Genomic DNA, 15,739 nt, shown 5'->3' with positions numbered 1-15,739 from the left:
TCACCTTCTGGTGGCTTGTCAGCTACATCATCCACATGAGGGTGTGGTATATGGGGAAGAAGTTAAGGTTGTCCCATGGTGTCCCAACACACATCATCACCAACAAAAAGAAATTTCATGGGGGTCCTCCAACACCCACTTTCTTCACCACCCCTCCCCCCAACCTTCCTACCTTTCTTTTCTCAATATATGGGGTTTGTCCATCATCTTCCTTTATTGCCACATACTTCTTCTCATGTGTTTAAAATTTTAAATTGTAACTATGAATTAATTTTATTCTCTGTTAGGGGTTTATTTAGAATTTTGATGTTGGAGAGACAATGGTATTATCTTAGATCGTTTTTATATACTCTGATAAAAAAAAATTTATATATCATATTTTATCGAAAACTCGTAACCTTACTCTTTGATTTAAGAAAAATTTTAGTTACCCCTTTTACAAAATAATCATATTGAACACATTCAATAACTGATTTGAGCCATTGACATAGCAAGAGCACTACTCCATTTTGAACTGATCTGACTCATTCACATGATATTACTCTTTCTCAATCGAGAAAAATGAAAATTTACCCACTTTTTTTCATATGGGCTATGAACCAGGAAAATTTCCCATTTTCATTGTAGTCAAGGCTCATGCTTCCCATAGACACAACAACATTGGTTCAAGGTTTTAATCATGGCTCATGTCGTATTCAAGCCATGATTAAAGAATCGAATCATAGATAATTGCCTGTCTTAATCCTATAACTCATAAAATGGCTTAGGGGTGAACCCCACATGTATCCAATTATTATGGTCAAATTCCACATGAATCCTGCATTCAAATCCAGGTAGTTGTTGAATTCAGCAAAGAGAATGAGAGCATGAAACCCTGTATGAGGTGCAATGGATATTGGAGATCATGTAGGTTGTGAACATAATGCAAAGATCTATAATAACATATTGGGATATTCTCACAAGAGTTCTCCACATGTAATCCATGTCAATGTTCCAAAAAATCTACCATGGACACAAGCTGAGTACATTATGAGTTCAACAATCATTATTGCTTATAATACTGACTTCACTGACAAAAATGCAGCCATCTATAAATTCATGTAACATATCTTTGACCCTGGATTCCAAAACAGTTGAATATACTCCTCAAATGACCAGGGTGTTGCAGTCTTACATCTGAAAATAGTCAGCATTACCGCAGGGCCTACAGGCAACCAACCCACATCAATGCTAATGGGAGAGGGAGTTGGAGCTATCACAAAGCATTTATCATCCTCTTCATCTCAACAGACCTCCTGGGATCGGGTTCTTCAATTGCTCTCTCAGTGAGCACATGCTTGATTCGGCACATCGACTTCCTCACCTGAACTCATGATCATTAACAACCATTCAATTACCAATTATAACACCCAAATGACAGGAAAAGAAGGAGAAATTTGGGCTTCTACATTAAGGTGAATAGCAAAGTAATAAATACGGTACTATAGCAACAGGCCAGCACTTCAGGTGGCATCAGCACGAGGCTTTGGAGTAATTTTGCAGACCAAAACCATTGAATAAAAGTCAAAACTGGGTATGTTCACTTTAGTTTCTGGCATAAAGTTAGCAGGGTGAGTCCCTACAAAGTTAATAAATACATGTGGGTATATCGCAACATGAGTAAACAACTACCACATAGACAGCCATAACTAGTCAAGTTGCATTTGAGACAAACTTCGGAGGAAAAAAACAAAGGATGGTAGGTAAAAGTAAGAACAATTTTACAACAAGAACCATAAGCCCCATGTCCACCCCATCCAAGGCTTTTAACTCACAATTACAACTGAGGCCTTCAGGACACCCTTGTCCTCATAGAGATACAGCACGATGGCCCACTTTACCTCTAGAAATTATGCCTTCTCATAGAAGTTGAAGGAGTCCAGGCCTCAGAGAATTTCTGCTCTAACTAGTATGTTGTCTGTTTTTTTTTTTTTTGGATAAGTAACTAAAATGTTGTCTGTTACTCATAGGAAACTTTCTCAGACTAGCCATTCCACTCAAAGCAAAAACATGGCATTGTTGATTAGGGAATCTCAATCTGTTCAATTTCTCAAGGTTCTGTGAAAATTGAGATCCTACAGGACAACACGTAAATAAGCAAAAAAAACTGGTTCTGTTAGAAGGCTAAATTTTCTTTTGTATTTCTAACAATGCCATTTACAGTTCACGGTAAAACTTTTAATATCAGTTCATAAATAGTTCTGATGGGGGAAAGCCATTTAAAGTTTATTCAAGGAAGAAAAGGAAGACCTAAGTAAACTTTAAGTAGGATTAATATTAATTAGAATTGAATTGGGATTGGTATTTGTTGGAATCAAATTAGGATTAGCTAATTGAGTTGTAATATAATTAAAATTATAATAGGTTATTAGAGTCCTAGTAGACTTTGGATTTCTTAAAGAATCCTATAATTGGATTTCTTAAAGAAGCCTATAAATAGGCTAATCAATGTAAATCAAAGAGATGAATTGATGAATAATATTATATTTTCTTTCATTGCAAGGTTGCAACCCTCAATGGTGAGACTCCGTTGATTTTCTTCTAGGTAAGACTCCTAGAAGGCCTTAGTAAGACTCTAAGGTTTTTCCATTTTTTCTTCATTGTTTCTTCTTTCTCTCTATTTCTTATCTTATAATTTTCTCTACCATAAAAATTATTCTTTGTTCCTCTCCTTACACCCTAAAAATAAAACCCTAGTCCACCTACCCTTGAGTGTAGACAACCATCCTAGGGTTGTCCTACATCAAGTTCCTACCATATTCAGTCAATGGTGAAGAGCAAAATGATAGACTACATCAATGATATGCATGAGAAGCAGTGATTGCCTTCATCTTACAAGGGATCTAGCAACACCCCTTCCCATAAAGTTGCAGCATGAACCATGAGAAATAAATCATAAGTCCTTTATCATCTAATATTGCATTAAGCGAGTTCACTCAATCATTGTTCATGAAATCACTTTCCCAATTGTACTGGACATTGCCAATAGAACCAGCATAATATTGATTGAGTGTAAAAATAATAAGTATGTTCTGATCATAGAATATCTATTAAATTCAAGGAAATTTTCTAGGATGGTTACAAAATCTTGTGAAGTTAAGAAACAAGATGGTAAAAAATGAATAAGCAACATGACAATGCTAACAGTTGCCCTCCTTGCCCCTTATCCCCTTGAAAAGAAAGAAAACAGCTCAGATACAAATAGACACGCAGATATACCTCCCCCGCCAAACAAGGAAAAGAAAAAACACTACTCCCCTCTTAAAAGAAAATTGCATTATTTCTTTTAAATTTTAATTGATTATTATTTGCACAGTTTTAATCTGAATTATTCAACTAATATAAAATGAAAGCTTTCAAATAAGTTGTTAAAACCCTTTTAATTATCCTTTTTGAGCAATATTCCAAGAATGAAACATATTCCAAGAATTCTAAAACATTGCATAACACATTCATTTTCAAATAAGAAATGTTTCAGAAGGTGGTACAGCAGCACCAACCAAGAACAAGATCAGATAAAGTTGTATAAGAGGCTTCAGTAATGTGCAACTAAGAATGATGAATGTATCTTTGAAGAAATGTTTATCATTGAACTTGAAGACAGCAAGAACATGAAGAAATGCAGAAAAAAAGAATGGATGAAGATAGAGGCAACAACAAACAACATAACTGCCAAGAATCTAATGGAGAAGATATGTCTTAAGGTAGGGCTAAGATGGACCAAGGTTGTAAAAAATTTGTCAGGAGATCACATAATAGACCCAAAGTAGTTAGGATAAAGCTTTGTTGAATTGAGGCATTGATCATGTGGCAGATTTTCTGTCTTCTCACTCTTCTGATTTCTAAAGATATACATCCTAACCCCCTCCATATACATCCTAACCCACAACATAAGGTTGCCAAGAAAATAGGACACAAGGGTTTGATCAGACATTTCTTTGCTTTCTAATGTTCTCCGATTCCCCTGTTTTGCTTCTTTGCTTTCAAATTGTCTCCCTGTTTTGCTTCTTTCCTACAAAGGAACCATGTCATCCCAAGAGAAACTTTTTTACCAAACTTGACATCACCCAAGTGATTTAAACGGGCAAAACATCAAATTCCCAACAGCAAACTTTTGGTCTTAATATAGGATTGACTTGTTAATGAGAACTTCTGGGCTTATTTTATGGCTTCCATTTCAGACCACTAGGAAGATATAATGATGTAATGTTAGGATTGTAGCATAAATGAGCTTTGATATACATTGTTGACTCATTACCAAACAGCATAGGTCAAATTGTTAGTTTACCAGGGTATCAAACCTTTGTTTCATAGGAGGTTATGAGTTTGAACCTCATTGCTTGTTTATTTCCGGTATTTATTGATCCTATGTGCCCCAAAGAATGCTACTCATAAAACCGAGTGTTAAGTTGTAGCTCACATGAGCTTTTATACATTGTTTGCCCAATATCTAACAGCCTAAATTTTTTTTGGTCAAATTAGTAGCTTAACATGCACCAAGTCTAGCAGTTTCACTGAATTTCATTATAGATCTAAGATGGCATTCAAGATATCCACTTTCTTCCAAGCTTATTGGAATCTTCTAGCACCAAGCAATCACATGTGCATCAAAGACAACAGTATTTAAATGAGCCAGCTATAATCACATAGGAAATCCTAAATGGGCCTAGGTTGCAAAGGAATCACTGGATAGAAGACTGCTTGCCATGGCTACTCAAAGGCCTGAACTGTAGCACAAGAATCAATTTTGAGCCTTCACAAGTTGACAACTAAGGGCATCAAAGAGCAAGGCTGGAAAATGTAACAGTGAAATCAGTCTGGTAAACACCAAAATGAGCAACATTCACTGGTGCAAGAGCATCCCTCAAATAAAAGCTTACATAGCTGGTTGACCAAAATGAGGATCCCAAATTCGGTAAGCATCAGGCTTTATATATGTAAGGGTCCTGTACCCATCACACCCAATTTCCTTGCCAAGCCACATGGTTACATATTTCCAAAAGTTCACAGAAAAATTATTGCTAATTGACGAAAATGGGGAGCAAAAACAATCAGATAAGAACATTCCTTAGAAACTATCATGACTCTCCAAATCATTGCACTAGGATGCCAAACCAAATATGACAAGTAGTGGGGTCCTGAGCTAAGCCTTGGCTGAACCTAAAAAATCTTAATGTTATATAATGTCATTCAAATCATCATAGCCATTATCCCACAACAACATTCTTGCTAAGAATGAATTGGGTTGTCAAAAAAAAAAAAAAAAAAATTCTTGCTAAGAATAATACTTGTTCGGGCATTGTGAAAAAAAGGAATTAAAGGAAATACCAAGGGCAGAGATCCATCTTAAATATACTGGAAAGCAACATTATTTCACCACTTTCCAGTTGTTCTAAGGTTAAACAAGTTTCTTCATGTTCCATCTCTAATTGTGATTAGGTGGTTCACTATGGTGGATTTTACAGTATTTTCCAGAACATACTCTTCTTAGTTTTAAGGTACATAGTGTATTTTCATACATTCACTGATTAAAAACAACATCAAAAAGTGAAAACAAAATAAAACAAAAAAAAAAGAACCAGTCCAGATGCTAGAACTCCATTCTTAATTACATTTACAAAAACAACTCAGCAAACAGGCGATTCCTAGAACTATTCCCAATGGATTTTGATGTTTCATTGGTTTACTAGCATCCTGATAAGATGTGAACAGTGAGACTGAATTTTTAAACATCCCTGTTCAGTAATCCAATATAACATTGTGTTACTTAGTGTAGAAGTATCACTAACTTGATAGCATACAACAACAATGGCAGATGCAATCTCGAGTACCTACGGTGGAGGCTAAATGATTACATCATTTGAATGGTGAAAACCATTATACAATTGAAAAGACACCTAAGAAGTTTGGGTAGTAAGAAAACACTGTATCAAAAAATCATCATGGAGCTTTTACCTTTGGGATACGCTCTGGATTAGGAAATCTTAGGTTCTGTGATTGAAGCATCTGGCGTTGAGTCATCAGCATGTTTTTCTCCTTCAGAAGGATATACCATAGTTTATGAAGATCATCCCAAGATTTAAGGCGCAGTTCAGAAGCTTTCCAACCTCGACCTGAAAAAGTTATAAGATTAAAGAAACAGGACATTTTGAAACAAGTATCACTAAGAATTCATAAATTTCAAATATATTACTAGATGTTATGGAAATACAAGAGACATCTGGCATTTGAGACCAAAGATCCATGAGGAAAACAACCCTCATGTGCAAGATGGTACCATAAGAGATACAATTTGATGCTCCATTCAAAACAAAATAATAATGCTTCAGAGTCAACTTTTCTTACAGGAAACCATTTCAAAAGTTACCAATAATTCACAAAATACATACTTATATTATTATTTTGGTGTAAAAACTCCAATAAAAGCCTGAATATTAGATGAACCACAAGGGACACATACAAATTCACTTATGATAGTTAGCTCCACAATAGATTAAAACAACCATAAGATTAACTCAATATGAACATTTTATAGGTAATAAAAGTTTGGGCTAAATAATTTTTGAATTTAATCCTTATACCTATGATAATGTGAATGATTTGACCCATCCTCAAAGAAACCTCCTAGTCAACATACAGCCACATCCAATTTTTTTTTTTTTCCAATGGGCAAATAAAACTTATGCTAAAGGATAACTAGCAAAGAGACACACACAGAAAGCATACAAGAACACAAAAATAAATAGAAGGAAGAAAAAAATAAAAAGAGGAGTGAATCACAGAACATCCTCACAGAGGCCTTTATGTTAAACCAACCTATCAATCAAGTGACAAAGGAAAGGCTCTCAAAACCTAAAAACCCCTCAACCACCAAACCAACAATTTGACCACTCATTTTTCAGCTTCACCTTCAGAGATCCATTTCTTTGAAGACTGTTGAGCTGTAAATAAAATAGGAGAATTATTTTCCTATTATGTTAGTTTCCTATTTCTATAAATAGATAGTTTTGTTAGTTTCCTATTTCTGTAAATAAATAGTTTTATTAGTTTCCTATTTCTGTAAATAGATAGTTTTATGATTTAGGAATAAGTTAGTTTAGGAATAAGTTAGTTTCCTATTATGTCTCTTGTTTCTTATTTCTTCTCTTATAATATCCTATATAAACTGTGTATAATCAATCTAATAGACATAATTTATCATTTTTCATCCCATATTTTGTGTCATGGTATCAAAGTTGTAGGTTTTTAAGACTTGAGCATCATTCTGGCCTTCATCGCCATTTTTCTGGCCTTCATAGTTGGATTTTTTTTTATTCACGTGTTCTTTTACCAGCCTTCATTGCTGCTGACTTTTTTTTTTTTTTTTTCACGATCTGCCTTAATTCCAAGAGATCAAGTTTTTTCGTGGAAGATGTTGGAAAATTCAGGTACACCTTCACTCTTTTTTTGCATAAATGCCTCACACAGAGTTTATGATGATTCTTGGATAATAGATTCTGGTGTCACAGACCATATGACCTCCAAATCTCAACTTTTCAATACCTATACCCCAAGCCCAAGTAACAAGAAAATTGTAGTGGTCAATGGCTCTTTAGCTACCGTTGCAAGTTTCGGAGACATATACATCACACCTACCCTTATTCTTAAAAATGTCCTCCATGTACCAAAATTGTCGGTCAACCTTGTTTCCATTCAAAAGCTTACTCATGATCTTAAATGTTATGCTATTTTTTCCCTTCTTATTGTGTTCTTCAAGAACAAGGCTCGAGGAGGAGGATTGGACTTGCTAAGGAAAGGAGCGGTCTTTACCACCTTGAATCATCTCAAAAAACTAGTAATAATTTGTCGTTGTCTTTTCTCAGTTCCTCAAATAAAGATATCATTTGGTTGTATCACCTACATCTAGGTCATCCATCTTTTAGGGTTTTAAAGGTCATGTTTCTTCATTTGTTCTAAGGATTAGATATTTCTGAGTTTCATCGCGAAACTTGTGAATTGGCAAAACATACTCGTGTATATTTTCCTATTAGCAAAAAAAGAAGTTCTCATCCTTTTCATTTGATTCATAGTGACATATGAGGTCCTTCGACTATACCTAATGTTTATGGGGCTCGATGGTTTGTATCCTTAATTGATGACTGCACTCGGGTTACATGAATCTTTCTTCTTAAACAAAAATTTGATGTTAGCAAAATTATACCTAATTTCCACTCAATGGTTCAAAACCAATTTGGGGTTAAAATAAAAAACTTTAGGACAGACAACGCTAGAGATTACTTCAACCAGACTTTGTCACCCTATTTTCAATCACAGGGCATTCTCCATGACTCATCATGTGTTAACACACCCCAACAAAATGGGGTAGTTGAGAGGAAAAATGGGCATTTACTCAACACAACCCGAGCCTTACTCTTTCAAGGGAATGTTCCTAAGTCTTATTGGGGGGAAGCTGTTCTTACTGCCACATACATGATAAATAGAATTCCCTCACGAGTGTTAGACAACAAAAGCCCCGTAGAGATACTTAAAAGTTTCTATCCACACTTCAGAACCTCAAATGGGCTCACTCCTAGGGTATTTGGGTGCACTGCATTTGTTCATGTCCACAGCCAACATAGAGATAAGCTAAACCCTTGAGCCATAAAATGTGTCTTCCTTGGTTACTCATCCACTCAAAAAAGATACAAGTGTTACAATCCCTCAGCCAGAAAATTTTACATCTCTGCAGATGTCACCTTCACAGAAAATAAACCTTTTTTCCCCAAGTCCTCTCTTCAGGGGGATATTTCAATGATGGAAGATAGTCTTTATGAGTACTTTGAACCTCTTGACCTTCCTCATGTCTCAACCCATGGTGATGAAGAACCTAAATCATCCGAACCCGAGTCATTCGAGTCAATCACACCTGAGTCACCCAATTTTACCACTGAACCCGTGTCATCCCCTGTTCCAGCCAGTGTCACTCGCAATTTTCCACAGGTTCCTAAGGTGTATTCAAGGGAAAAGGCCATTCCAAAATAAAAGCAGGTCCAAGAATCCAACTCAGACCCTGGGAATGAAATCACGATAAGATCAGACCCACCTTTACATACACAACCTGGTGAAACTTCCACTGACTCAACAGACAACCTAGACCTAAACCTTCCTATTGCTGTTAGAAAAGGCACCAGAGAATGCACTAACCGACCACTCTATCCACTATCACACTATGTGTCTCTTAAGCACCTATCACTAGCCCACAAGAATTTTATTGTGAGTCTAAACACCACTATCATCCCTAACACTGTTTCTGAGGCATTGACAAAAAGGGAATGGAAGGATGCTATGAGAGAGGAGATGAGTGCATTAGAAAAAAATAAAACATGGGAGATTGTTGAAAGACCGAAAGGGAAAAACATTGTTGATTGCAAGTGGATTTTCACACTGAAATATAATGCTGATGGATCTCTTGAGAGACATAAAGCAAGATTGGTAGCCAAAGGGTACACTCAAACTTATGGATTTGATTATCAGGAGACTTTTTCTCTAATTGCAAAAAATGAATACTGTAAGAATCCTACTATCACTGACTGCCACTACAATTGGCAACTCCTACAGTATGATGTTAAGAATGCATTTCTTCATGGTGCTTTAGATGAAAAGATTTACATGAACATCTCACCGGGATTTGAGGAAAACACAGGTAACAAAGTGTGCAAGCTGCAAAAGGCTCTTTATGGGCTAAAACAATCTCCTAGGGCTTGGTTTGGGAGATTTGCAAAAGTCATGAAAGAGTTTGGGTACAAACAAAGCCAAAGTGACCACACTCTCTTCATTAAGCACTCAGCTTCAGGGGAGTAACTGTTCTTCTAGTCTATGTTGACGACATCATAGTGACTGGAAATGATGAGAGAGAAAAGCATGAATTGAAGCAGAGATTAGCAACAGAGTTTGAGATAAAGAAACTAGGGAAACTGAAATACTTCCTTGGTATTGAGGTGGCATATTCCACACAAGGGATCTTCATCTCTCAACAAAAGTATATGACTGATTTATTGGCAGAAATAGGGAAGATGGGGTGTAAACCAATCTCTACCCCAATGGATCCAAACCACAAGTTGGGAGAAGCTAAAGAAGAACCAGTGGTGGATAAAAGAATGTACCAGAGGCTGGTTGATAGGCTCATATACCTTGCTCACACTCGGCCAGACATCGCCTACTCGGTGAGCGTGATCAGTCAATTCATGCATGATCCAAGAAAACCTCATCTTCAAGTTGTTTACAGGGTGCTGCGTTACTTGAAAGGCAACCTCGGGAAAGGAATTTTGTTCAAGAAAAACAATACTCTTACTCTAGAAGCATACACCGACGCTGACTATGCAGGTTTCCTAGTGGATCGAAGATCAACTACAGGGTATTGTACTTTTCTTTGAGGTAATCTGGTAACATGGAGAAGTAAAAAGCAGAATGTGGTAGCAAGGCCGTCTGTAGAATCAGAGTTTAGGGTCATTGCTCAAGGGTTGTGTGAACTACTTTGGCCGAAGATTATTCTAAATGATTTGAGAATCAAGTGGGATGGTCCTATGAAGCTCTACTGTGACAACAAGTCAGCTATCAATATTGCTCATAACCCTATACAACACGATAGGACAAAACATATTGAGATTGATAGGCATTTCATCAAAGAAAAATTGAAGGAAGGAGTAGTATGTATGTCCTATTTCCATCAGAACATCAATTAGCTGATATCCTAACAAAATGGCTGAACAGTTCAATGTTTCACGATCTTGTATTCAAGCTGGGAATAGAAGACATCTATTCCTCAGCTTTTTTTTTTTTGATAGGAAACGACATCTATTCCTCAGCTTGAGGGGGAGTGTTGAGCTGTAAATAAAATAGGAGAATTATTTTCCTATTATGTTAGTTTCCTATTTCTGTAAATAGATAGTTTTATGATTTAGGAATAAGTTTATTTCATATTATGTCTCTTGTTTCCTATTACTTTTCTTTTAATCTCCTATATAAATTGTGTGTATAATCAATCTAATAGACAGAATTTATTATTTTTCATCCCATATTTCATGTCAAAGACTATAAGATAGTACTTCTTCTGTAAGTGCTAAAACAGGCACAAAATGGCCAATCTCCATGCCTTTCTTTTCTCTTGGCAACAACACTTCCATGCTAACATAGTATATTGATGATTTTTAGCTGTTGGGTTTAACTGCTATCTCATAAAATCTTTTATTAGGAGGCCATAAAATAGCTTCTATTAATGGAAGGGATATGATTACAAGCAAATGTTTAGAGCGAGAGGGAGAAAGAGGGGTCATAATTTTTCATCAAAAACTGATCCCAAATATTGACATTTGCCTGCAACAATACTATTTCAGCAAAGCTAAGATCATACATAAATCTTTCAAATCACCTCAACATAAGCACAGTGGACAATCTCCATGCCTTTCTTCTACTCTTCCCAACAACACTTCCATGCTAACCCAGACATATTGATGGTTTCTAGCTACTGGATTTAACCACTATCTCATAATATCTTTTGTTATGAGGCCATAATCTTATTATGGAAGGGTTTTACAGAGCTCCCTGCACGTTACCCAATAACAACTAGTCCTGACCCTTAGGCAGAACTAATCTCATTAATACTTCTATAACACAATGGGCATACAAATATAAATTTGATTACTTAAAATATATGTGACATACACATATGCTTGATCAGTATAAACTTGAGTTGTTAATTTCCAAGTTTGGACTATGTGCTTCACAGATTCTGTTCCTGAAACCCAATCTCCCTCTGTGAATGTGCATTAAAGCTAGCAAGTTGGATACCCCTTTAATGGCGACAAATGATCAAGCATGTAAGAACTGCATAAATTTTTTTCACACTTCTATGTTGCTTTTATTGTTGGTTGTTAGTAATAACAAATAATATTAACAAAAGAAGTAGACGCATCAGATTCAAGCAAAACTGAGAGAATCCGAAATCATTGAAAAGAAAAAGGCTTGTACCGTAGACAACAGGTTTGTCTTCATCAGGGCTTCTATCTGCCTCAAAGAACTCCTCAAGAGGATTGTATCCTGCCCTAGCTGTAGCAGCACCAGCAGCAGAAGGCTCTGACTTGGCTGCAGCAAGCAACGCCCTTCCAAAAACTCTTCTCACAAACATGATAATTGATCAGACTGCTGCATAACAATACCAACGAAAAAAATTAGAAAATAATAATAATAATAATAATAATAATAATAATAACAGCAACCAAAAACCCTAGTTTATAACACAGTGCTCTAAACAACTCTTCTTGTTTACCTATCAAAAAAAACCCCAATACTCTAAACAACTCCACCAATGATAAATGATTCTTACACGCAATCTGACCAAAACCAATTCTAATCCACACATATGATTAGGGTTTTAACAAAGAATGAACCTTTTTGTTAATATTAGAAAAACAACAGTAATGGATGACCTAAAACCCTAGAAATGATGCCAAAGTTAGCTCAGGACACCCACAAACTAACCAGAGGTTGAGGAATGTCAATGGGGGAAAAATCAGTGAGGATTTGAGGCTGGATGCTGGAATGAGAATAGGAGAAAAGGCGAGTCCAGGATAAGGAGTGTGGACGCGAGCGTACCTGACGATGAATTTCAAGAGCAACAAAATCAGGACCATCAGGCATCATGGGGTTCAGGGTTTTTGACGTGGGAGAGATGAACTGGGCCTACAGTTTGGGCCGTTCAACTCCGCCCAACCCTAATTTGACCCCATTTTGGGTGGCCTTCAAGATTAAAAAATTTGACACATAAGGGATGAAAATATTGAGCCCATCAGCCGAAGTCCGGGTCCGTATGAAAACAGCGGGCCAAAGCCCAGCCCGCGTCGAAACGTGAAAAAAGTCCCCTACGAAATATTAATTAGGGTCTAGTAATTGTTTTCGAAATCAATTCAAAAAAAAAAAATTTAAGAATAGTTTTTTAAAATTGTTATGTGATTTTTTTAAAACAAATATGTGTTTCAAAACCTAAAATGTTTTTAACCTATTTTAAAATATGTTTTTAAAATAATTTTTATATATAATGTTTTATTTTTTACCATTCTATGTAATGCCAAAAAAAATTTTTAGGGATAAGTTAGGAAAATAGTAATAATAAAATTAATTAATTAATTAATTAAATAAAATAAAGAGGGGTAAAAATATAATTTTTTGAATAAATACCCTAAGTATAAATTAGAAATTACTATTCTTCTTGTTCTTTTTTTAATAACGTTCCTATTCACAGAATTCCAGAAAATATAAGGTTGGAGTTGGAATTCAGGGTTTGAAGAACAGATCTCTATAGGTAAAAAAAAAAAAAAATTTACTCTTCTAATTCTTCAATTTTATTTTCTTAGATTCGTCACTTTTTGTGAAACTTTAGGTAATTTTTGAAGAAACCCCAATCTAGATTAGAGTTCGTTTTTTAAAAAAAAAAAAAATAACGTGGAAGAAGTCTTTGAGGGAGGACTTGAGACGTGATTGGGTATATAAAAGAAAAAAATAAATGAAGAAATTCTGAAGATGGTGTTGTTTGGTGTGTGTGATTTGGAAAGTCAAATGACATATAAAATTGGTGTGTGTACTCTGAAAAGTTAAATGACACATAGAATTTGGAAAAAAAAAAAATATTGACACAAAATATGGGATGAAAAATAATAAGTTCTATTTATTAGATTGACTATATACACAATTAATATAGGATATTACAATAGAAGAAATAGGAAACTAACTTATTCCTAAATCATAAAACTATCTATTTATAGAAATAGAAAACTAATAAAACTATCTATTTACAGAAATAGGAAACTAACATAATAGGAAAATAATTCTCCTATTCTATTTACAACTTCGCACTCCCCCTCAAGTTAAGGAATAGATGTTTTTCATTCCTAGCTTAAATAGAAGATCGTGAAATATTGAACTGTTCAGCCTTTTTGTTAGGATATCAACTAATTGATGTTCTGATGAAACATAGGACATACACACTACTCCTTCCTCCAATTTTTCTTTGATGAAATGTCTATCAATCTCAATATGTTTTGTCATATTGTGTTGTATAGGGCTATGAGCAATACTGATAGTTGACTTGTTGTCACGATATAACTTCATAGGATCATCCCACTTGATTCTCAAATCATCTAGAATAATTATCAGCCAAAGTAGTTCACACAACCCTTGAGCAATGACCTTAAACTCTGATTCTACGGACGACTTTGCTACCACATTTTGTTTTTTACTTCTCCATGTTACCAGATTACCTCCAAGAAAAGTACAATACCCTGAAGTTAATCTTTGATCCACTAGGGAACCTGCATAGTCAGCGTCGGTGTATGCTTCTAGAGCAAGAGTATTGTTCTTATTGAACAAAATTCCTTTTATGGGGTTGCCTTTCAAGTAATGCAGCACCTTGTAAGAGCTTGAAGATGAGGTTTTCTTAGATCATGCATGAATTGACTGATCATGCTCATCAAGTATGCGATGTCTGGCCGAGTGTGAGCAAAGTATATGAGCCTACCAATCAGCCTCGGGTACATTATTTTATCCACCATTGGTTCTTCTTTAGCTTATCCCAACTTGTGGTTTGGATCCATTGGGGTAGAGACTGGTTTACACCCAATCTTCCCTGTTTCTACCAATAAATTGGTCACATACTTTTTTTGAGAGATGAAGATTCCTTGTGTGGAATATGTCACCTCAATATCAAGGAAGTACTTTAGTTTCCCTAGTTCCTTTATCTCAAACTCTATTGCTAATCTCTACTTCACTTCATGTTTTTCTCTCTCATCATTTCCAATCACTATGATGTCGTCAACATAGATTAGAAGAGCAATTACTCCCCCTGTAGTCAAGTGTTTAATGAAGAGAGTGTGGTCACCTTAGCTTTGTTTATACCTAGACTCTTTCATGACTTTTGCAAATCTCCCAAACCAAGCCCTAGGAGATTGTTTTAGCCCATAAAGAGCCCTTTTCAGTTTGCACACCTTGTTACCTGTGTTTCCCTCAAATCCCGGTGGGATGTTCATGTAAATCTCTTCATTTAAATCACCATGAAGAAATGCATTCTTAACATCATACTGTAGGAGTTGTCAATTGTAGTGGGCAACCAATGACAGCAGGATTCCTACAGTATTTATTTTTGCAATTGGAGCAAAAGTCTCCTGATAATCAACTCCATAAGTTTGAGTGTACCATTTGGCTATCAATCTTGCTTTATGTCTCTCAAGAGATCCATCAACCTTATATTTCAGTGTGAAAATTCACTTGCAATCAACAATGTTTTTCCCTTTTGGTCTTTCAACAATCTTCTATGTTTTATTCTTTTCTAATGCACTCATCTCCTCTCTCATAGCATCCTTCCATTTCCTTTTTGTCAATGCCTCAGAAACAGTGTTAAGGATGACAATGGTGTTTAGACTCATAATAAAATTCTTATGGGTTGGTGATAGGTGCTTAAGAGACACATAGTGTGATAGTGGATAGAATGGTCGGTTAGTGCATTCTCTGGTACATTTTCTGACAGCAATGGGAAGGTTTAAGTCTAGGTTGTCTGTTGAGTCAGTGGAAGTTTCACCAGGTTGTGTATGTAAAGGTGGGTCTGATCTTACCGTAATTTCATTCCCAGGGTTTGAGTTGGAATCTTGGACCTGTTTTTGTTCTGGAATGGCCT

The 15,739-nt window shown here is 35.7% G+C and overlaps 1 protein-coding gene across 6 annotated transcripts; it reads right to left on the bottom strand.

Moving 5' to 3' along the window:
- Positions 1–911: 911 nt before the first annotated feature.
- On the bottom strand, positions 912–12,784 carry LOC100248410 (uncharacterized). 6 transcript variants are annotated; one of them, XM_010664902.3, is made up of 4 exons: positions 12,670–12,784; positions 12,046–12,216; positions 5,995–6,152; positions 912–1,363 (listed from the first exon to the last, which is right to left on the bottom strand). In XM_010664902.3, exons 2-4 carry the CDS (start codon positions 12,200–12,202, stop codon positions 1,256–1,258), a joined length of 423 nt encoding a protein of 140 aa, XP_010663204.1. In that variant the 5' UTR covers positions 12,203–12,216; positions 12,670–12,784; the 3' UTR covers positions 912–1,255. The 6 variants fall into 6 exon arrangements, with proteins under 6 accessions (XP_010663204.1, XP_002283459.1, XP_002283452.1 ...); XM_002283423.4 differs by having other exon boundaries at positions 12,046–12,219; positions 12,670–12,763; XM_002283416.3 differs by having other exon boundaries at positions 12,046–12,219; positions 12,556–12,706.
- Positions 12,785–15,739: the final 2,955 nt, after the last annotated feature.

This window comes from Vitis vinifera, chromosome 17, assembly GCF_030704535.1.
Source record: "Vitis vinifera cultivar Pinot Noir 40024 chromosome 17, ASM3070453v1".
In the NCBI taxonomy this organism is placed as follows: domain Eukaryota; kingdom Viridiplantae; phylum Streptophyta; class Magnoliopsida; order Vitales; family Vitaceae; genus Vitis; species Vitis vinifera.
This window is presented reverse-complemented; position numbering and strand designations above follow the sequence as displayed.